At 42.0% G+C, this 22651-nt stretch overlaps 1 protein-coding gene across 9 annotated transcripts in view; it reads right to left on the bottom strand.

Moving 5' to 3' along the window:
* Positions 1–18484, bottom strand: part of GRIA4 (glutamate ionotropic receptor AMPA type subunit 4) — a 239829-nt gene extending 221345 nt beyond the window's left edge. For 4 of the 9 annotated variants that reach the window (XR_011339722.1, XM_069883475.1, XM_069883476.1 and 1 more), the window contains exons 1-2: positions 18271–18483; positions 16990–17148 (exon numbers count right to left, since the gene is read on the bottom strand). Coding sequence is in view for 8 of the 9 variants with exons in the window: in XM_069883475.1 (XP_069739576.1) it covers positions 16990–17148; positions 18271–18358 (247 nt within the window). In the remaining variant the exon portion in view is untranslated. Of the gene's footprint in view, positions 1–16989; positions 17149–18270 lie in introns of all 9 variants that reach the window. The other 5 variants (XM_069883480.1, XM_069883479.1, XM_069883481.1 and 2 more) reach the window with 2 other exon arrangements.
* Between the last annotated feature and the right edge of the window lie 4167 nt (positions 18485–22651).

A 22651-nucleotide genomic window follows, 5' to 3' on the forward strand; every position in this document is an offset into this window, starting at 1 on the left:
AAAAAAGGCAGGTCTTGCCAAACTAACCTGATCAACTTCTATGACAAAGTGACTCGGCTGCTGGATGAGGGAAAGGTTGTGGATGTATCTTCCTGGACTTCAGTAAAGCCTTTGACACAGTTTCTCACAGCATTCTGCTTGAGAAACTGTCAGCCTCTGGCCTGGACAGGCGCACACTCTCCTGGGTGGAAAACCGGTTGGCTGGCCAGGCCCAGAGAGTGGTGGTAAATGGTGTGAAATCCAGCTGGAGGCCAGTGACAAGTGGGGTTCCCCAGGGCTCAGTGCTGGGTCCAGTCCTGTTCAATGTCTTCATCAATGACCTGGATGAAGGCATCGAGTGCACCCTTAGCAGGTTTGCAGACAACACTAAGCTGGGTGGAAGTGTCGATCTGCTGGAGGGTAGAGAAGCTCTGCAAAGGGATCTGGACAGGCTGGACCGCTGGGCTGAGTCCAATGGCATGAGGTTTAACAAGGCCAAATGCCGGGTCCTGCACTTGGGGCACAACAACCCTATGCAGTGCTACAGACTAGGAGAAGTCTGTCTAGAAAGCTGCCTGGAGGGGAGGGACCTGGGGGTGTTGGTTGACAGCCGACTGAATATGAGCCAGCAGTGTGCCCAGGTGGCCAAGAAGGCCAATGGCATCTTGGCTTGTATCAGAAACGGCGTGACCAGCAGGTCCAGGGAGGTTATTCTCCCTCTGTACTCAGCACTGGTGAGACCGCTCCTCGAATACTGTGTTCAGTTCTGGGCCCCTCACCACAAGAAGGATGTTGAGGCTCTGGAGTGAATCCAGAGAAGAGCAACAAAGCTGGTGACGGGGCTGGAGAACAGGCCTTACGAGGAGCAGCTGAGAGAGCTGGGGGTGTTTAGCCTGGAGAAGAGGAGGCTGAGGGGTGATCTCATTGCTCTCTACAATTACCTGAAAGGAGGTTGCAGAGAGGAGGGTGCTGGCCTCTTCTCCCAAGTGACAGGGGACAGGACAAGAGGGAATGGCCTCAAGCTCCACCAGGGGAGGTTTAGGCTGGACGTTAGGAAAAAATTCTTTACAGAAAGGGTCATTGGGCACTGGCAGAGGCTGCCCAGGGAGGTGGTTGAGTCACCTTCCTTGGAGGTGTTTAAGGCACGGGTGGACAAGGTGCTGAGGGATATAGTTTAGTGTTTGATAGGAACGGTTGGACTTGATGATCCGGTGGGTCTCTTCCAACCTGGTTATTCTGTGATTCTGTGATTCTGTGATCTCAACCATATCTGAAAGCCAATAATCTCACTTACACCTATTCATATCACTAATCCTGTTCTTACTAAAGCGTAAATGTTAGAAGGAGACTAATTTAAAAACATTTTCCACCCCCACTACAGAGAGGCTTTCCTTCAGGTCACAATTTGTCTGTTTGACTAAAGATTGTCTTAGTCACAAATTAAAACAAAAGTCATTGACTGCAGCAGCCCTTCTCCTTATGAGAAATCTCTTTGCGTCGTAAGTTTACACCATATTGAGTTTCTTAGTCCTTAAAAAAAAATGTTTAACTTTCACACTCTTGCACTGAAAAAATTAAGGACAAATGCAGATGATACCTGATTTTCATTTCCTACTCCTTCCCAGGAAATATGGTACCTCCTTTCCCACTTTTGCTCCACATCCTTCTCACAACTGATGGGTACTGAAAGACATCACACTTGCAACAGATATTCATAGCAACATGTTAAAACCAGATGGCAGATACAATCAAAAAAAACATCAAACCCAACTATAAATCATCTTGATATGCATTTTGATTAAGCAGTGCTGTTCGTAGGTTCCCTTCATAAAACTTAGTGGATGTGATGGCCCAAAAGAGAAGGGAGAAGTTAGGGCAACACCACATTGGGTGGTTAACTGAGATTTGACTCCACTGGCCTCCGGCTACCCATTCTTATTTTTCTAGGATGCTCTTATTTCTAACCCAAGAGATCTGCTGTAACCTCTAAAGACCCAAAGCACCCTCTAGGCAGTACTGGGGACAATGCCAGAGCAGCAAAAGGGGCAGAAAAAACTGCTGAAGATCATCATCATCCTGTGAGAATGTAGAGTGGGACAGAGACAACTTGCTAAATGCTTCAGTAGTGCACATGCACATCCCTGAATAGCAGAAAACAATAATTAAGTGGAAAGAGGTAAGCAGAATATCCAAAATACAGTTAAGCATACTAGTTGCTGCTCTGGGCCAAATTTCACTTCAGTTTTCTGGAAATTCTGAAAATTGTCTAAAGTCTCTGAAATGTCTCTGGCTTTCACACTCTGTGAGGGACAGCACAGAGTCAAAGCTTTGCCTTGGGAATTTTCAGCTTCTTGGTGTTTTGTTCTCACACTCAGTGCTTTAAATAAACAATAGGACGAATATTATTACAGAATTATTACTTCTGTCATAAATTCTAAAAACTACCTACCTATATGAATAAATGTAAGTCAAAGTCCTTCAGGGACTGCCATAAATCCCAAACCTGTCTGAGTGCTAGATTTATTGTTTTCATCACTGAATTAGGTGAAAGAAGTAAAAAAAATGAATGTACAGAAGGGCAGCTCAGTTAGCTATAGGCATTTACAGGCTTCTGGCCAACAATTTCTACCAGAAATGAACAACAACTTGGTCCAAGTAAATTAAGTCCCATTCATGCTTCCAATAGAGCACTGGGATTTGCCCTACCAGGATGTACGATGCATCAAGCCTCTTAGTTTTTCTCTTAGTGTTTACAGTTGTATGACAGAAAGCCAAAATAGATAATTTTAAAGGTATTTAAGTGTTTTGTAAAACTTCCTTTGCATACACATGGAAAAAAATAAAAACAATGGCTTCACACGTGTCTGCCTCTGCAGGTCAACACTATCCCAAAATGCTGTAGCACAGTCTCAATGCCTTGTCCCTATCGCCCCAAACCTCCTTTCTCAGTGACATTGTCAACCAAGTGCATAATTTTAGACACAAGTAACAATCCTAACAAAACAAACAGTGTGAGCTCCAGAATTTAAACTTTTGCTCAAATTCTCTTGCAGATATGGGTGAGAAAGCCAGAACACAGGCATAAGTCATATATTTGTATAGAAGGTCTCAGAGGAGAAGAATGCAAGTCCCAACCTTGTTTTGCACCCCATACAGTTTTGCTCACTTAGCAGAAAGGAGCAGAGACCAATGACCTTCCTGGGTAGGGGCTCTCCCGAGTGGAGTGCAAATACAGGAGAAAAAGGCCCCACGAAGGCCAGGGTTGCCATCCATCACCTCTTCTGCTCTCCTAACGTCCTTTGCACAGGCAAATGGAGATGGAATTATCAGGGTAGACACTGGAGTGGCAGAAACATAAGATACTCCAGCAAGACCCTGCTGCAAACCTTTGGGGCCAGTTCCAGATGTTACAGCTTCCAAGGGATTATATCCAAACAGATACGAGGGACCAAAACATCTTTGATTCAGTCGAGATGATCACAGAAGAGAGTAAGAAATATTACAGTATAACCTCTGATGACTGTCTTCTTGTACAATGAGGAATGGCTGATATTCCACCCAGGGCAGTACTAGGAATGGCCACATCCAGGCTGCCCTCCATGGAGGTCTACTATGGGTTACTACTGGTTGTCCCAAATTGTGGCACATCCTGGATTTTATTAAGTCTGAGCTATGATTTCCTCTCTTGAAGTCAAGCATCAGGTAGACACATTAACTGAGGTGACAAACACAGCTTTTTCAGTCACCCGTGCAACAGATGCAGAGAGATAGTCTGCTGTGTTCCTGTCTTCTGACAGATTTTGGATGCTTCCATCTCTGTTTGGACCTACTGAGAGAGGTGAGAAAAAGGGGGAGGCTCACACAAAAAGCTGGAGTTGTTCTGTATTCTTAACAGGGAAAGTTACAGGCTGCACCACAAAAAGAAAAAAATATCTAGAATATAAATCACTTCACTATTTTTGTCTTGGTAAAAAGTCTATGGCACCAACTTATTATGGTCATGCATATCCGTAAGGAACTTATCTCAAGACTAACAATAGGTACAACCTTTTGAAAGATTGATGTTGAACTTCATAATTTTAATTAAGTGTAGAGCACTTTTTGGGGGCCAGGCAAAGGCCCCGAAGGATTTTATTTCAGTACATAGAAACTGCTTATTTACTGTACCAACAGTCCAACAGTTTGCTGACAATATTTTCACAGACAGGATGAGGTGGGAAGGTAGCTCATTATCTTAAAGCACATCTTAACAAACCAACAGGTTTAAAGGTACAGCCACCTGCGTGTTACATTTTTGGTTGCAGATATTTAACTCGCTAATGCTCCTGTGATTTACACGGTGTGCAGTCAAGAAAGGAAAACGCCTCATATAAGCATGCTCCCTCTGAACTGGAGAGATTTCACCATTTAATGTACTCCTGTCTTTTATAGACATACAGAGGGGAAAAAAAACCCAACTTCTTCATGCTGCTGATTCCCCTCATTTACATTCTCTTTCATGGCTTTATTTGTGCAGTCAGTTGCTCCCAGACATGAATAGGAAGGTGGCAGAACAGCCATGCTTGACCATAACAAAGATAAGGGAGCAAGAAGATGAGGCCATCGAGAGCACTTTCTCAAGGTGATGCCACTGGTAGGGATATCCACACCTTTTCAAAGGGGTAACATTATTGTGGATCTCATTTTAATCTCACAGACACTGTATAAGTGCAAGGAACTGCAATAATTATTATTATCCTATTACTGTAATTGCTCATAGGTTTTTCTGCTAGTCTCCCATTTAGCAGACTATGTGAAAGGCTGACAAAGAAAATGTGATTAAGGTGTGAAGCTCTGGTGCCTGCCAGCTGTACTGAAGTGCAAAAGATTCCCATCATAAACAGTAACTGAAAGAATGGTGGGCTTTCTGGGGCTTTCATCGGGAAATAAAAATACAGGGAGTCCTTCAACATCTGTCAGAGACCCATAGAAGGAAGGAAAGCAATCCAATTCATCTGTATAAACTGTCTTCTGTGGTACACCACCACCACGTCCTCCCCTCCATTCACTCCCTTAAAATATTAAAGTATTGACCGTGATGGAGTCAAAGGCAGGCTGGAGGGAGTGAGACAAAGATGGAAACAGATTCAGTTTTTCTGAGATTGAGTATGTAATTTCTTTCCTGTTCATAATCGAGAAACAAATGTTTTATGCTCTGTCCCTTCCCTTCCTTTTCCCCACCGTTGTTAAGCTGATGGCAATTTGTAATCAATATGTTACAGGAGCTAACACCACATAGAATCATAGAATCACCAGGTTGGAAGAGACCCACCGGATCATCGAGTCCAACCATCCCTATCAAACACTAAACCATGCCCCTTAGCACCTCGTCCACCCATGCCTTAAACACCTCCAGGGAAGGTGACTCAACCACCTCCCTGGGCAGCCTCTGCCAGTGCCCAATGACCCTTTCTGTGAAGAATTTTTTCCTAATGTCCAGCCTAAACCTCCCCTGGTGGAGCTTGAGGCCATTCCTTCTTGTCCTGTCCCCTGTCACATGTCAAACCCAGGAGCCACAGGAGCCTGTCCTTAGGTGTGGGGCAAGAAGGAGATGGGTGACTCGGATCCTAGGATGCTGGATGCTGCCTCCAGCGTAGCACCACGTCCACTGCTTCCACTGGTAATCCTTCTTCCAGACTGTTCCCATTTTGTCATGAAGAGCTGGAGCATGTAGAAAGCAAGGAGGGAGAGGAAGACGGCTGATGGAAGAGAAGCAATATCCCCCTTTGTCTCTTTGAAGAACATTTTTTAGTCTTATGCTCTTCCACATGTATTAACTCTTCCTGTTCTCCACTGGAAAGGTGAACTAGCTGTTAACGTCCCTCACCATACTAAGTTTTCAGCTTAGCAAAGCCACATGTCCACCTTAAAGCTTTTCAAAGTCCCTTCAGTTCACACCAGTTATAATCCTTAATTCACAAGCACTGGCCACACCTTCCTGCTCTGCCTTCAGAAGCAGAGAATTCCCCATGCAGTGAGCAGTGCTGCATGTTAGTCCTTCCTCTGCTCTCAGAAACCTTCCTCAGTGTTGAATAATGCAGTTTCATAAATGTATGGCTCCACCTGTATCTTGAACCCCTTCTCCCACTCAACTGAGGGAACACAAGGCAAACAGAAGCTTCAGGCACAAGGTCTCAATCTTGTTCAACTCCTTACTCCAGGCAACCTGTAGCTTCTGTGCCTGCAAAGGTCCTTGAAGAAGTGGGACAGACCCATCTCCTGCTAGGGCTCCAAATCACTGCACATGACACCTGGCCAAACCTCAGCAATTATACGCTGCACACACGCATTTGCATGAACTGTGCCTGTGCATTTTCTGAGTTAGTTATCTAAAAAAAAGCCTTGTCGTTTTCTAGCTGCTTTTAATAATAACTGCATAATAAATCATTTAAGTAAACCATTTAACAGATGGAGTGGTAGTAAACAGGACATTGCAAATACAGCTATTAGTGTACCATAATTATTGCTGAGGTCTCATTTTAGCATTTCTTTCAGCTTTAATGACTTACAGTATAAGGAAATAAAAGTTTATCCTTTTTTGTCTCTTTCCATCTAGTTTTGCTATTCAGAATAGCACAGCAGATCATCAAAGACCGCTATGGGAGCACTTCTTGTATTCCTTTATTCAGGCTTTTGCTTTCTGCAAATATCTCTGTGCATTAAATCTCATTCATCATCATGTTTGTGTTTAGGCTGCCATCTCCTCTGACACACAAAGCAGATGAAACTAGGGACTTCCAAAGCTAAATTCATAACTCTTGGTATCTTAAGCTAACAGCCCAAACCCTTCAGGTGAAAGCAGTAATAGATTCACATCCTCTGTGGCTCACAGAAAATGAAAGATGTGTAACATATGTGACCATTAAGTTGTATTTGTAGGTAGACAAACCTGTGAATACAAATAACAGGGATTAGTGTACATTTGTTAGCAAAAACACACTTAATGGTCTTTGAAGATATTTACCAAGCTTACATTACGATTGCTTCAAGCCATGCTCCCTGCTGCAGGGTTAGATTTTTTTTCTGTTGGGAGAGAAGAAAACCCTCACTCTTTGTGTCCACTGGAAGCATTTTTCAAGAGAACTTGAAAAAGACCCTACTAAGTCCTTACATGTCTTGCTGTGCTACTGAGGGTGTCCCACGCTGGCCCTTTACACAGGCAAAGCACAGTACCAACCAGCCAGAATAAACCTCACAGGGCTCTGGGAGCTGCGCAACTGTGGTGTCTGGATGCAAATCATGCTAATTATGGTATCTCTCTAAATTAACAACCCAGTAGGCATTTTTTTTTCTGCTTGCCTATTCTGTATAAATCTCACATTCAGCACAGGTAAAGATAGTGGGTGATAAGTCCAAATGAAGTGTTGATGACATGACAATTTATATATGATTCTTTCAGTCTTTAATTTTACACTGGATTTATGTGGAAAAGGTGGGTATCCAACCAGAAATTAATTACAGGTCGGATAAAGAAATTAAGTGAGGCTTGCTGACCAGCATCTGATTGGTCAGACTGGGTGATTAAAATGGTCCCATCTAGCCTTAAACCAATAATCTGCGAACACTATTTCATGCTATCCACTCTCCCATTTATTTTGGTGACCTTTACTTTTTCTTCTTTGAAGCACTGATGCTCATAGCCATCAGAAAACATTTCATCCCCCCAGACTGCTCTCGCATCTTTTCTGCATCATTTGTAAGGACTTGTAACTTGGATCACTTCCATATGGCACAACTCCTGACCTGCCAGCCACACACTTTCATGGGGGATATCTAACCTTGCAACAGATGCAGATGTGTGTCCTCCCACTAAACTGATGTCCTCTTATGCTCCTTTCCTTGGACATTTGCTTGTGCCTCCAGACAGCAAATCCAATTCTTATCTACATAATAATGTATCATTTATTTAAAGTATTACCCTGTTGCTTTTACCAGCCAAGAGAAGTACTGAACAAGGATACTGATTAAAAAAAAAAAATACCTGAGAAAGAAAAAAAAAAACACCTGACCAGCTCTCAACTGGAGGCCACACAAACAGCTGGGCACAGAGACAGTGTTAAAAGGGTGTGCAAACAGCCTCAAGATTCAGCTTCTTAGGCGGCTATTGCTTTCTGCTTGCAGTAGAAGTGAGGAAAACTCCTGAGTTGGTTAAAAGCATGTGAATACTGATTTTCAAAGGAAATTAACCTCACAGGAACAGTGTTTTTGCAAAGTCTCATCTTAAACTCTCTGCACAGTTTAAATGGATGGAAATGACCAAGCCTGGAGACCTTTATTAGCAAGCCTTTGCAGAACAGACCCACACAGAAAGCCTGGAGGAAACCTCTAATACAAAGTCCTACACAACTCCATTGAGACTGAATGATGGTAAACTCTCACCCCATCAGCTTAAGTGAGGTGATAAAGGACCAAGAGTACTGATATGCATGTGCTGCCTTTTTTTCTGTTAATATTATAGCTTTTTTCCTCCTGAGTTTTACATGAATGTATCTGTGCTTGATAAGGTGTTTTTCACTTATGCTCAATAATAGTTTCCAGAACTGAGCATAGTATCATCCAAACCCATATCTCCCATTAACTAGTAGTGCTACTTTACATTGGGAATGTAAACAGGAAGCCTTTTCAGACAAACAAACTGCTACATTTTGCACTCCTTTACCCTACAAGAATTTCTTCTCTTTCCCCTACCTCTACCTTGAATAAGTATTACACAAATCGTTATACCCATAGAGTAAACAGACCTGATGCTGACATAGAAAAAAAAAAAAGTCATATGAAATCAGTGAAATCTTCAACAAAAGAAAGTGAAGCATGACGTACAATTGCGAAAGAAATTAACCAAACCAGAATATTTTGTACAAGAATTCCTTATGTTGTATAATAACATACATACATAATGCTTTTTGCACCACAATGTGAAAATGTAAATTCTATATCTATTTAGAAACGGATTTGAAAATCGAGGCAAACAAATCATAAAAGTCTCAGTTCTTCTCAGGAATTCATTCTCACTACCTGTGAACTTTCCTAGAACACCTATTTGATAGATATTCTTTGGGCATACCTGAACTGTATCAAAAGACGATGTGCCAATAAAAACGAAGTTCAAATTTTATGGCTTTAAGGGAGCTCTATGCAAATACACCATAAGGTAACTGGAAGAGCATGCATGCAAAAATGGTACAGAATCTACTCCACAGTGGGTCTGCAAGTGAGAAACAGAGGAACTGGGAGGAATAGTTAACAGCTGATATATTTTAATACCAGACTTCAAAATGTGTTTAAAGCAGTTGCCTGCACTGAATCTAATAAATAAGTTGGTGAAAAGTGTGGTTTTTTTCTCTGTTGTGCTCTATTTGTATTTGCAGAAAAAAAAAACAACCTGCAGTCACACTCATGTTCTCCATGACTTTAGAATATGCCAAAGTACTGCACTAAACTGCATTTTCTGGGAGCAATGGTCACATATAAATACAACACCAAAATAGCCTGTAGAATACAAGAAAACAGTACCTCAAATGACATTCTTTTAAAAACAGCAATTATGTACTGGGGGTCCAATTTATAAAAATATTTTTTAAGAAAAAATAACAGGAGTTAAGTGATTTAGTACTTTTGAAAAATCAAGCTATGAGAGGAAAGAATGAGAACCTGTTCACCTTGCAAAAAAGCTGATTCCTACTATTTCTTTATTATAATGGACTGCAACCCCTGGTCAGGTAGAGCCCATACATAAATCATAGAATCACAGAATCACAGAATAGTTTGGCTCGGAAGAGACCTTAAGGATGATCCAGTTCCAACTCCCCTGCCATGGACAAGGACACCTCCCACTAGACCAGGCTGCCCAAGGCCCCATCCAACCTGGCCCTTCAACACCTCCAGGGATGGGGCAGCCACAGCTTCCCTGGGCAACCTGTGCCAGGGCCTCTCCACCTTCCTAGTGAAGAAATTCTTCCTTATTTCTAGTCTAAATCTGCCCCTCTCCAGTTCATACGCGTTGCCCCTAGTCCTATCAACTACAAGCCTTTGTAAACAGTCCCTCCCCAGCTTTCTTGCAGCCCCCCTTCAGGTATTGGAAGGTTGCTTGCAAATCACAGACAGCTCTGCTTGAGGAAAGAACTGCAGGGCAAGGGTCAATGTTTGCACTGGAATTTGTTAATATAAGCATAGTTGGCCAAAACCTAGCAAGAACAGTAGCTTGTTAACAAGTATCCAGCTATTTCCTCTTGAATTTAACACAAAGCTCATCTATAATTGGCTTCTGAGGAACTTGATGAAAAGTAAGGATGAGCTGGGTCTTTACACTGCAGTGCAAAGACAAAAGTGCTGGGTATGCAGCATTCTGGTTCCATCTTCTTACCATAAGGAATTAGAAACCCAACAAACAGCTGCAATTATTGCACCATGCCAGGTAGATGCTTCATCAGGACTATGGGAGAAAGAAACTGAGTCCTCAGAAGGAAGCAACAGTGTTGAGACAAGGCAGCTGAATCATGTGTCACCACAAAGATAAGGACACATTTTCCAAAGTGTTCAGCAGTAAGCAGTTCCCATTGGGAAGACAGGAGCTTCTGAGGACTCTGGAAAACACTAGAATATCTCTGAGTGTCAAAATGTTAAGATACCCTCTGTATTTGAACTTGGGTGCCTGAAAAGAGACATTGCTGATACAGAATTTTTAAGAGTACTCAACCCATAGTTGCACTGACAAACGATTTAATCCATACCAGTGATGCTAAAAGCCAGTAAGATATTTAAGAAACAATAATTTTTAGGGAAGTTATCTAAGAACCCAAACTAGACGGAAGAAAATCAAACTTATGAGAAAATAGTTAAAAGTAAAGCAACATCAAATGCCCAAACAAGATGCTGTGATCAGGAACTCTTGAGTAAATTTATTTTCACAAATTCAGAGGAGCAATTCTTGATCTTCACAGGAATAAATTGTTTTGATTGAGTTTATGTCCCAGCATATAACTTAGGTATAGGTATCTAAATTACAGGAGCGGCCTTTCTGCTGAACTGACACAAAATCTTTGCCTCAAGCCGACTACCCAGAGGAAATGGACACCCAGAGAGAAGGTCAATCTCTCCTTTTAATTACACTAGTGCAGTCATACACCATTCTTCACTTCTGCATTAGCACAAATTTAATCTTCTTTAAATTAGTCATCTATTAAGACCTGTGAGAAAAGATCCTTTGTTTTAATATGTTTAAATCCAAAGAACTTTACCTGCTCACAATGTGAACTTGCACAATGCATAGCAGGATCTAAAATGGTTCAGAAATCAAAGCAGAAGGCTTCCTCTCTCACGAAGAAGCAAATCTCAAAACAATCAAGACCTGAAAATGAAATGCATGAGCTATTTTGACTAGCATATAAACTTAGATTACAATGATAAAGCTGAAGTTAATCAATTTAATTTACTTGTTAAAGTGCTTTGTCCTACACAAGGAATACTGCATTGTGTTAGCTTCTGCAGTGGGAAAGAAGGAACTTAATCTTTGTAATTAATCCTCTGAAATGAAGATTAAATTATTTTTGTAGCCTCCAATAAAGCTTTTGAGTTTACAGTTTTAGCCAGTCCAGTAACATGTCAGGACAAAAGTCTTATTTCATGCCATGGAAATGCATGTTCTGAATCTCCACTGAAGAGATCTGACTGTATTTCAGCAAAGGCCCATCATTTATTCTCCCAACAATAACCTTGAAAATTAAATCCAAACTCTGATGGATCGATTGATTTTCTCACTGCTGAACAGCTATTTTACAAAGATCACATTTAGAGCTATGAAATACTTTCAGTATGGATCTTCTCATATCTTAAAAAGATACAAAATCTTTCTCGCAATAAATGACAGCCAAGTACACATATATTCTTTGACTCCATCAGCAAGTGCTAATAATAGGAATTTTATGAGAAATTGTTTTCAATAATTGTAGCCTAGCTGGAGATAAACTCCATGTATTAAAGCAAAATACTCATTTCAAATGGGTTTTTGTAATCGATCCTGTTTTAGAAGGGTACAATTTAAACCAGCTCCATTTTTCTAGCCAACTGGCACACTATTTGCTTTTGCAGTTCAAACCTGACCGTATGGTAAGCCTTTACAGTAACTCTCAATATACTCCAAATTGCATCCTTGGGAATACTGTACTGCTCTTGATAGCAAAATACCATTCAACTGCATGAAACTTCACTTTCTAAATAAAGAACTATGGTTTTAAATGACACTGATTATTAAACTAAGGTTACACTCCTATTGCTAAATTGAGTTTTAATTATAAAGAAGAATTAATAACCAAATTTAATGAAAATCCCATTACGATGCAGCTTAACAAATCAAACCTGAAACTGCTGTAAGTAAAATGACACATAGGCACAATATAAAGGCAATACAACATTTGAGTCTATCTCCTCAGCTTTCAGGATGTCTCAGCAGAAAAGTTAACTCTTCAAATGATCATAGAATCATAGAATAACCAGGTTGGAAGAGACCCACTGGATCGAGTCCAACCATTCCTATCAAACACTAAACCATGCTGCTTAGCACCTTGTCCACCTGTGCCTTCAACACCTCCAGGGAAGGTGACTCAACCACCTCCCTGGGCAGAGGATGCTGCATCTCTGCTCTCTAGCAGCACAAGCTCAGAAACAGTCCCACAGAGAGGGCAGGGTGTCAAGGGAGGTTCCTGTCTGTCCTCAAGGTTAGATGCCGATCTCACTGAGAAACCACATTCATGCTGGTGAGGCAGAATTGGGCCCTCTGACTTCACATCATCAAGCCTGGATGAGTCTAGAGGGCATAAAAGTCAAAGAGACTAACTAACTCTTGGAAAAACAGGATAGTTCCTCCAAAATACAAAATTTTAATTTCCAGTGGGCTTTTCTTCTTCTGGTCCACGTGGCGTATAAAAAACAAAGTCATATTTTGGGGAGGGAAGGGTTGTATCTACTGGGACTGAAATCTGGTAAAAACTGAATTGTGCACAAGATGAAACAAGGAGTGTCCCATTTACCCAAATTACGCTTATTAGGAATATATTAATCTCAGAATACACATGAAGTCAAACAGACTCAAAATGAAAAGCTTGACTTTCAATAGAAAACACTGATGAAAGAAATGAATCGATCTCCCTTCTTCCCCATTCTGCCTAATACTGTACTTGACTTAAGACATTAAGGATTTTTGAAACTTCAACAGAAAAATTCCCAACCACCAGACAAGAGCTGGAAGGCAAATAGTTCTTCGTAAAACTGTAGAGCTACCTCTCAAAAGTATGCAAGCAGGTTTAACATTGACTGCATTGCTGAGTTATTTGAATGTAATCTATTAAAAGAATGTGCATGGAGTGGAGAAAATAATTTTGCATTCAGTTAAAGAATAAATATATACAGTCCTCTCCAAAAATCAATGTGCTGCTCCAATATCTGAAATCAAGCCGAAGGTGGATTTCCAATGACAAGCAAAACTTCCTGCTTAGAATGTGCAAAACCAATGTATGCCAATAGTCAAATGTTTCAGCTCTGGTGTATTGTGTTCTGATGAGTAAGAATCTTGTACTATTCATGTTTTGCAATAATTTCATCTCTCTCTGTCAGTAAGAGAGATTCTCTGAATAATGTATGTAGTGCAAAAGAAATGATCAGAGTTTAAATAAAATAGGCAAATACGAAGAGGAAAGAAAGAGGACTATCTCCAAACAGATGTAGGTCAGACCAGTTTTGTAAACTTACAACAGGATCTATCTTCTTAAGCAACTTGTTTCGTATGCATTCACAATGCTAAACAAAATACTAACCTTCTGGGCCTCTTTAAATAAAAAAAAAAAACGTGTAAGATGAACATTAGAAGACAGATATTAAACTGGAAATACAAAATTATTCCAGTTCTAAACATACTCTTGGGTGAACACTTGCGTATATGTTTTTATCTAGTAAAGAGAAAAAAATGTTCAAGTTTTTCCAATGTTACAGGCAGTTGCCTAATAATATGCCATCCATAAACCTTTGAAATAGTCTGTTTACTGTCCCTAAGATATGCAAGGGGCCAGGCCCTGAATCTTCCCAAGTATCCTCCACAGTAAATGGAAACAGAAATAGAGGTAACTGGTCATGTCTCGGAGCTCTACGCTTGAACTCACATGAATATTCATTTCAGTCCAGCAGCTCTAAGGCTTTTGTACTCTATATTTGAGGACGTGAGCGCTGAGTAATTTCTACACAAACAGCAAGATCTAAAGCTGCTGTTTCACAGCGGTTCAGCAAAGAGGTATAATTTCATATTGCCATGAAATCACTTAATTTAGAGCTGATGGTGGGGGTTCTTTAATTAGGTTAGAAAATCTAACACATCTGTGCTTCAGAAGCCTCTGTCAAGCCAGCAAATTCAATCACATGGAAGCCCGTGTCCTCCAGCTATCAGACAATTGATTTTTGCAGGATTCTGCTCATATTTAGCTTAAGGGACATGCAATACGTTCATTCAGTTGTCAGTCAGTTTGCCTGTTTTCATTAGGAGATTTGTTGCTTAAAATGTTTTCTTCATTATTAAAATGTTTTCTTCATTATTAAAATGTTTTCTTCATTATTAAAATGTTTTCAAAAAGAAGTTGGATTATTGGCACAGGACTGCAAAATGTGAAAGGAATACAAACTTGGACTAATGCAAAAATACATGTTAGTTTAAGTGGGAAGGACAGACCTGAACAAATAAGGCCTGTAGGATTGCACCTATTTAATACAGTCGTGCAGACCACATGAACATACATACACACAAATATACACATTTACTTTCCCTTTCTTTCCCTGCCTCCCCCCATACTGTAAAGATTCATCGTCTCGGAGTCACTAAACTCTTTGAAACTGAAAGTGGGTTCAGTTAAATTAAAAGAAAAAAAAAAAAAGGATCAGGTTATAAATCTATTTCTATAAATGACAGCAAATATAAAGGGACAGGTTTTCTTCAGTTAAAACAACGCAAGGTGAACATAACCTAAGGTGGCTGGAATCACACAGAAGAATCTACTGCGAATACTCTCAATGAGGAAAGTTTTGGGCAAACCCTCTTGGAATCTACAGTGTTAGTTTTAGAGAAGTGTTCCATTTCAGACGATTTTTAGACAATGCAAACCAGAATTAACTCGCTAACATTCAAACAGAAATACTGTACAACACCCTTAAGCCAACAAGTGACAAAAGCCTTGGAAATTATTTGGTAGAACCAGTTGCGTAGGCAGGATCTAAAATAACTGACTTCACCTAAAATTACTGATTTCAATATACAAAAATTTTTGTCCCCTCCTCCTTCACTAAAAATGAAAGTTTAAAAAAGCTACTGTGTCATTTATCTTCATAGAATATATAATCAGTGCCTGCAAAAGTTGACATGCATTGTAATATTTTCTCAAAGAACTACACCTGCATAGAGCCGATTCCTTCCAGTTTCAAAGCACCTCTTCAAATGTTTCCTCTTTATGGAATTTGATATTGATTTTCACGCTAAACACAACTAATACATTGCTTAATGTAGAATTCACGCTTAATGGGACATCAGTCTTTCCTGCATAAAATGAATGGAGCCATTTTGGCAGCTCAGAAGCTTTTCCAGTTAAGTAAGGTGGCAAGGTCGTCTGAAACTTGGAGTACCAAAGGCTCGTATAAACTAATTTAGCAATCAGTCAATCAGTGAGAGCTGCGCAGTACATTGCACGTTTACATATTATAAAATGCCACAGAGACGGCTGGGAGAAAGTTAAGAGAAACACAGTATGTATTTTAGAGGCATGGTGAACACTAAGACCTTCTCCAGTCAGTTTCTATTTAAAACGCGCTCAGCAATGTTGCTTAGGGCATCTACTTCCAGAGGCAATTCACTGCTGAACGAAGAGGAGGGATTTAAAAACTTAAAAGCCACAGAGGAAAACCTATAGAGCCCTGAAATACGAACACCAAAATAGTAAAGCTGCTACAGTCTTCAGTTTTGCCACACTATATCTCACTCTCTTACATAATAACACAAATTCCTTTTTATGAGCCAGACATACACAAAGATAAATAGAAATAATGCTTTGCCACTCTCAGAGCTTAAGCAATATCCAGCACATGTTTTAACCAATGCTAACAATCCTGACATGATTTAAATGTAGGAAGTTCAGGTAATTACACTTTGCCTTTTTAAAAAAAAAAAAAAAATTACTAAGTCTTACCTCATTTGGTAAGGACATTTCTTTTCCTGTTTTCCTCTCATGGTGTATCTCTGTGTGTGTGTGTGCGCGCAGGTGTGTGTGTATATAAAATATATAGTAGGAAGAGAATATTTGTTCCAGTTGAGGTGGTCTGTGAAATCAAGTAGATCAGATACTAACTTGATTTGGCACCAATGTATGGATGCATAGAGACATATCCACAGGATGTATGCATTACGAGATGATAAGAGACATTTACAACCTAGAATATAAGAGCAGGGCTGCCTCAAGTGACATCACCAGATCAACTGCAGCGTCAACCAACTCAGATATATTATCCTGCACACCACTGCTTCCTTGTCTGCTTTCCAGCCATTAGAAAAGCATTTGTGAGCAGAAATATTACCATATATTTTCAAATACACACAAGGCACACCATACCCAGAAGCGAACAAGAGTAACTGTGGGGTTTATGGAATCATCAAGACATTCATAATATTTTCTTTACAACAACAAAATTCATCTCCATAGAAACCAGGAAGCAAGAAACTACAGTAATAACACTAAAGTAAATGTCACATCAGGTTAGTCAGCAGAAGGCAGGAGAGGGGATTTTGCTCCAGTTAGAAACTAACAAGAATTGCTGCCCCTTTTGCTCTTCTGCAAATAGCATCTATACTGAAGACAGACTTACTGATGCACGATAATGATGTGGTTTCCTGTTATTTCCACTGCAATCTACCCGTGAGGTGGTCACATCAATGGCATGTTTACTTACAGGCATTTGTTACAGCGAAGCTGTTAGCTGTTTCAATGTTGTCTACATGAGGAACCAAATTAAAAGGTGCTTCGGATGCGTTGGGGCTGGTGTTATGAAGAAAAATTGCTAATCGAAAAGCAGTATATTCCTGATCTGTGTTCCTGATGAAGAGACCACCTACAAACAAAAACAGAAAAAGAAAAAAAAGCAAAAAGCAAAGGAGGCAGGGTGAATTATTTGCAAGCTACTTACTATCTTTTAACAGCAAGCAACTGTCTCTCCCAAAGCTGCACAGTGAGGCAAGACTTTAATGGATAAGGAACTAATCATATTCGTAATCACAACCTCTGCCTTTAAATCACTGTCCTCAATCGATTTTAACCTCTCTGATGCATTCATGCTTCTTTCCCGACTTCTCAATTTCCATCCTTTCATACATAAATACCCAGATTTGTCATGATTACAGTGACCTTTGAAAGTGTTTAGCCTCCATCTCCCTGATACTGAACACACTGGTAAATCAGCTACTCAACAGCCTCTTACATTAAGTGGCGGGCTGATTAACGGGAACATGTCTTCTGGATTAAAAAAAAAAAAAAGGAAATACCAACTCAGTGAAGGATAATCTGCACTGAACAGGAATATAATGAACTTTGCTCCTCTGCAGCCATGTGCAAGCAGGGAGCAGCTTAGCCTTACTAGCAGCATCTTTACAAGTCCATGAGAAATGATGCAGTGATGGAGCTGAGCTGGAAAGAATTCAGATAGCTGCGTCCCATCCGAAAAGAGGGAGGCAATGGGAAAGGGGTGAGAAAGAGGCACAGGAGAGACCTACAAAATCCTAAACTTTCCGACTAGAAGAACGGAAAGAAAGGCAGCGCTGCCTTTTATCCCCCAACCCTACCGGCTACCGCAACCTCCAGCGCACCTTAACTCATCGTCCCTCCGGGAGCCAGGAGAAAGCGGGGAGAGCCAGAGGGGGCTGGAGAAGCCCAGGGGCATCAGTCCAGAGCCCCTTTCTCCCGCACCGACCCCACACACCCCGGAGCTGGAGCGAGTTTAGCCAAAAGACAAGCATCCTCAGTACCGCAGGCGAACACAGACACACACCGATACGTGTAGACACACGCTCAGGCATCACACGCACAAACACACGCCGATTTTTTTATCCTGAAGGCAGGGAAACGGGATGAGTGGTGGAGGAAAAAGATGCCAAGTGCCTTCAGAGCCTCGTCTCCAACTCACTTTGCAAAGGATTGAAGCCCTGGACACACGCACGCAGCCCAATGCAGCGCTTACCTATTTGCACGCTGCTAGGAAAAGCTCCCATTGCTAGTCCCCAAAAGCCAGAAAACAACAAGACAAGCTGTCTGCAAATTATCCTCATCTTCTCTTTTGCCTCTCTCGTCTCGCCTTCTCCCCGCGCTCGCTCGCTAGACGCTGCTCAGAGAGGCATTGAGGTGGCTACAACCAAAACCAAGAATTTAAAAAAAAAAAAAAAATTAAAAAAAAAAAAAAAGGAAGGGGGAGAGAGAGAAAAAGAGAGGTGTCCTCCTTTTTCTTTCTTTTTTTTTTCTCTTTTTTTTCTTTTTTTCTTTTTCTTTTTTTTTTTTTTTTGGTTTGTATTAGTCTTTTTTCGCTATTCTCTGCTCCTCTCGCTCTGCCTCTCCGCCGCTCGCCTTTTCAGCAAACCAGCTCGCCGCACCGGATTTTTCCCGCAGTCTCCATCGCTGGGGAGCGGTTTGTGTCCGGCTGCAAATGTTGCACATGCAGAAGATGGTGGTGAGTTTGGCGGCGGCGGCTGGAAAAGGAGGAGAGGGAGGGGGGGTGGGGTGGGGGGGGAAACGTCTCCTGGCGGCGCAGACATGCGCTCTATGCGCACCCCCCCTCCCCTTCATCCCCTCCCGCATCACCGCGTTGCGCTCCGCGCCGCCCCGCGGAGATGCTCGCGGCTTCATCGACGGGGTTGAGGGGTTTATGTGGCGCTCTGTGTGTTCTCCCCGCGCTGTTTCCAGCCTCTAGAGCATCCGCGAGCGCGTAAAGGGAGAGGGATGCGCAAGGTGACTGCCCTGGGCTTTGCGCAGCCCCATCCTTCGCCTTATTAAGTGACAATTAGCGTTAATGAAGGCGGCGGCGGGGCGTAGCCGCGTGTGCTGAGCAGCTGCGGAGCTGGGGTACGGGGGCTAGGCAGGATTTGCCCCCCTCTTTACATCCTCCCCCAGACCCAGGGGCTGCGCGGGGGCTCCGCACCCTGCGGGACCCCGGGGTTTGCGGCAGAGGATGGAGCCGAGGGGCCAGAGCAGGGGAGCGCTCAGCGTTCCTGGGTGCTCATGCCAAAAGGAGAGAAAGCAAATTAAAGGAAAACTTCGCTATTTTCTAATTTTCTAATTTTCCTTTTTTTTTTTTAATGGGAAAAAATTGAGGTTTTTTTTTTTTTTTTTTTTGTGTCTAGACTCCTCTTTTTGATACCTTTGAATTTTTCTTTCCGAGCCTTGGAAGTTCCCCAGAGTGGCTGCCAGAGGTCTGAGGATATTGCGGTTAATAATTAAAAGATATGTATAATAAATGATAGGTAATGAAATCATCCAACAATAGCTGCGTGTCAGAGAAGGGAGCTTCTAGCTTTATGTGTGCCTGTGCAGAGAGATTTCTGTCACTCACAGGGAATGATTGGAGCTCCAATACATTAATTTTAAAATGTTAAATGGTAATATGAAAGAATATTGATTTTTAAGGTGAACTCTGTGGCTCTGTGTACAAATGCACACGTTTGCTCCAAGACCAGAGCTTTGCCAGCTTTCTTCGTTTATTACTATAGCCGGTGTCCTCAAGCTCTCCTGTTTTGAGGTTGAAGATACTTCCTTTAATTGTTGCAGAGGGTGACAGTGATTTCTGAAGGATGATGCTTTAACGTCAACCACGCACCCCAAACAGCAAGCAGAGAGCATCGAGAACCGACATGTAGATAAACTACCTGCGTGGACACGTGCCGCTGTGTGAGTGACTGTGTCTGTGCGTGTGTGTGTGTGTGTTTGGGAGAGTGTGGAGTTCTGTAAATAAATTATTCTTTGAGAGATTTCTATGCAGATCAATGGCAAACAGGCTTCACCTGAGTTTCAGAGTAGTCATTCCTTTATTTTTCAGAAAGTCTTCTACTTGCCTTTACTTTCCCTTCACGTATACCCATCCTTCCCCTGAATCTATAGGCTTGTGCTTCACATTATTTACCCATGGCTTTTTGTGACCTCTGCCTTTGCTGTTGTCTTTCTTTTCTTCTTCTTTGCCTTGCCTCCTTTGTTTCTCCAAATTCTCTCAAAAATTTAGTTCCTCCTTCTTCCATCTTCTAGTATTTAACTTTTTGACTTTGTAAATCCACGTAAGAGGTAATGAAAGTGGAATAATATTTGCATTTTTTAATGTCTGGATGGTTCTTCACCACTAGGAGCAAGTGAACTTGGAAACAGGTGAAACATTAAGTTAATTTTGTTACACATACTCATGTGGTTTCATGCCAAATATGTATAAGAGATTAGGATTTTAGACCTATGTCCATTGTAGTGCCACAGCAAGTTACTGCCTACCAGCTAAGCTAAGGAATGTGCTTTGTTCTTTTTCAAATTTAATAGTAGCATGTTAACTTAAATTTAAGAGTTCACACGGAACTGTTTCATACAATGGTCTCATCCGATCTGACCAAGAGTATTACCCGGCAGTTCCTCCATCCTGTAATTTCTGTTGGAGTTGGAACATATATTTTAGTGAAACATCCAATCTCGATTTAAAGACTCCAAGAGACAGGAAATCCATCACTTATCTGGGTAAGTTGTTCCAGTTGTTACCTCCTCTCTGTTGTTAAAACCTGCATTTGTCTAGCTTTGGTTTCTAATGTTGACTGTCAGAGATGAACCCAGTACTTCTGTAACAGTATCAGTCAGTACTATTCCTAAAAATAATCCCATCCTCTACTTGACACTCGCCTGCTCAGACAGCTCAGGATAATTTTTGCACCTATGGAAAGCAGAGGAAAGAAAGAAGTGACCACCATAGCAATTTTTTTTTTTTTAAAAGATACAAGGGGAGAAAGAAGAAAGTTGTAGTGTAGAGCACAAGGGGAATCTCATTTCCATAAGTTTTGAGAAGTGAATGACAGAGGGTGAAGTTTATTTTATGTTTATTTTACATAAAAACTGGAACAAGAAAGGTGATGAGCATGTAATTAAGATTAAGGCTGGAACTAAGTTTTTAAACTCACTGCTGCTCTGATGGGTTAACTTTGGGTGACTGCTGAGTGCCCATCAAGCTGCTCTCTTACTGCCAACGAGACAGAGGGAGAAAATAAGATGAAGAAGCTCATTCAGTGTGATAAAGACAGAGAGATCACTCACCAATTGCTATCACAGGCAAAACAGACTCAACTTGGGGGAAATTCATTTAAGTTATTGCCAATTAAGAATAGAGTAGGATGGTGAGAAACAAAGACAAAACTATAAAACACCTCACACACTCCTCTTCCCAGGCTCAGCTTCACCCCTTCTTTTATGACTTGTCCCTCCTTCCTCTGAGCAATGGAGGTGGATGAGTAGTGGGGGTTCTGGTTGGACTATAGCACTTCGTCTCTGCTGCTCCTTTCTCCTCATGCTTTTCCCCTGCTTCAGTGTGAGTTCTTCCCATGGGCTACGGTTCTTCAGGAATAGACTGCTCCAGTTCTGGGTCTCTGTGGGCCACAGTTCCTGCCAGAAAACCTGCTCCTGCATGGACCCCTCTCCACAGACCACAGCTGCTGCCAGGAGCCTGCTCCAGCACGGGCTGTCCATGGACGTGCTGCTTCCGTCAAACATCTCCTCCTGCTGCAGTGATATCTACTCCACCACGGTCTTCTCCGTGGGCTACAGGGGAATCTCCACCCCAGTACCTGGAGCGCCTCTGTCTCCTCCATCTTCACCGACCTTGGTGTCTGCAGGGCTGTTTCTTCCCCATTTTTCTCACTCCTCTCTTAGGCAGCAGCTGTGCAGCATTGTTTTACCCTTTCTTAAATATGTTATCACAGGTGTGTGACCAGCATCGCTGACAGGCTCAGCCTTGGGCAGCAGTGGGTCTATCCAGGGCTCAGTGCTGGGTCCAGCCCTGTTCAATGTCTTCATCAATGATCTGGATGAAGGCATCGAGTGCACCCTTAGCAAGTTTGCGGACGACACTAAGCTGGGTGGAAGTGTTGATCTGCTGGAGGGTCGGGAGGCTCTGCAAAGGGATCTGAACAGGCTGGACCGCTGGGCAGAGTCCAATGGCATGAGGTTTAACAAGGCCAAATGCCGGGTCCTGGACTTGGGGCACAACAACCCTGTGCAGTGCTACAGACTAGGAGAAGTCTGTCTAGAAAGCTGCCTGGAGGAGAGGGACCTGGGGGTGTTGGTTGACAACCGACTGAATATGAGCCAGCAGTGGCCCAGGTGGCCAAGAAGGCCAATGGCATCTTGGCTTGGATCAGAAACGGCGTGACCAGCAGATCCAGGGAGGTTATCCTCCCTCTGTACTCGGCACTGGTGAGACCGCTCCTCGAATCCTGTGTTCAGTTCTGGGCCCCTCACCACAAGAAGGATGTTGAGGCTCTGGAGAGAGTCCAGAGAAGAGCAACAAAGCTGGTGAAAGGGCTGGAGAACAGGCCTTATGAGGAGCGGCTGAG

This window comes from Phaenicophaeus curvirostris, chromosome 1 (assembly GCF_032191515.1).
Source record: "Phaenicophaeus curvirostris isolate KB17595 chromosome 1, BPBGC_Pcur_1.0, whole genome shotgun sequence".
NCBI lineage: Eukaryota > Metazoa > Chordata > Aves > Cuculiformes > Cuculidae > Phaenicophaeus > Phaenicophaeus curvirostris.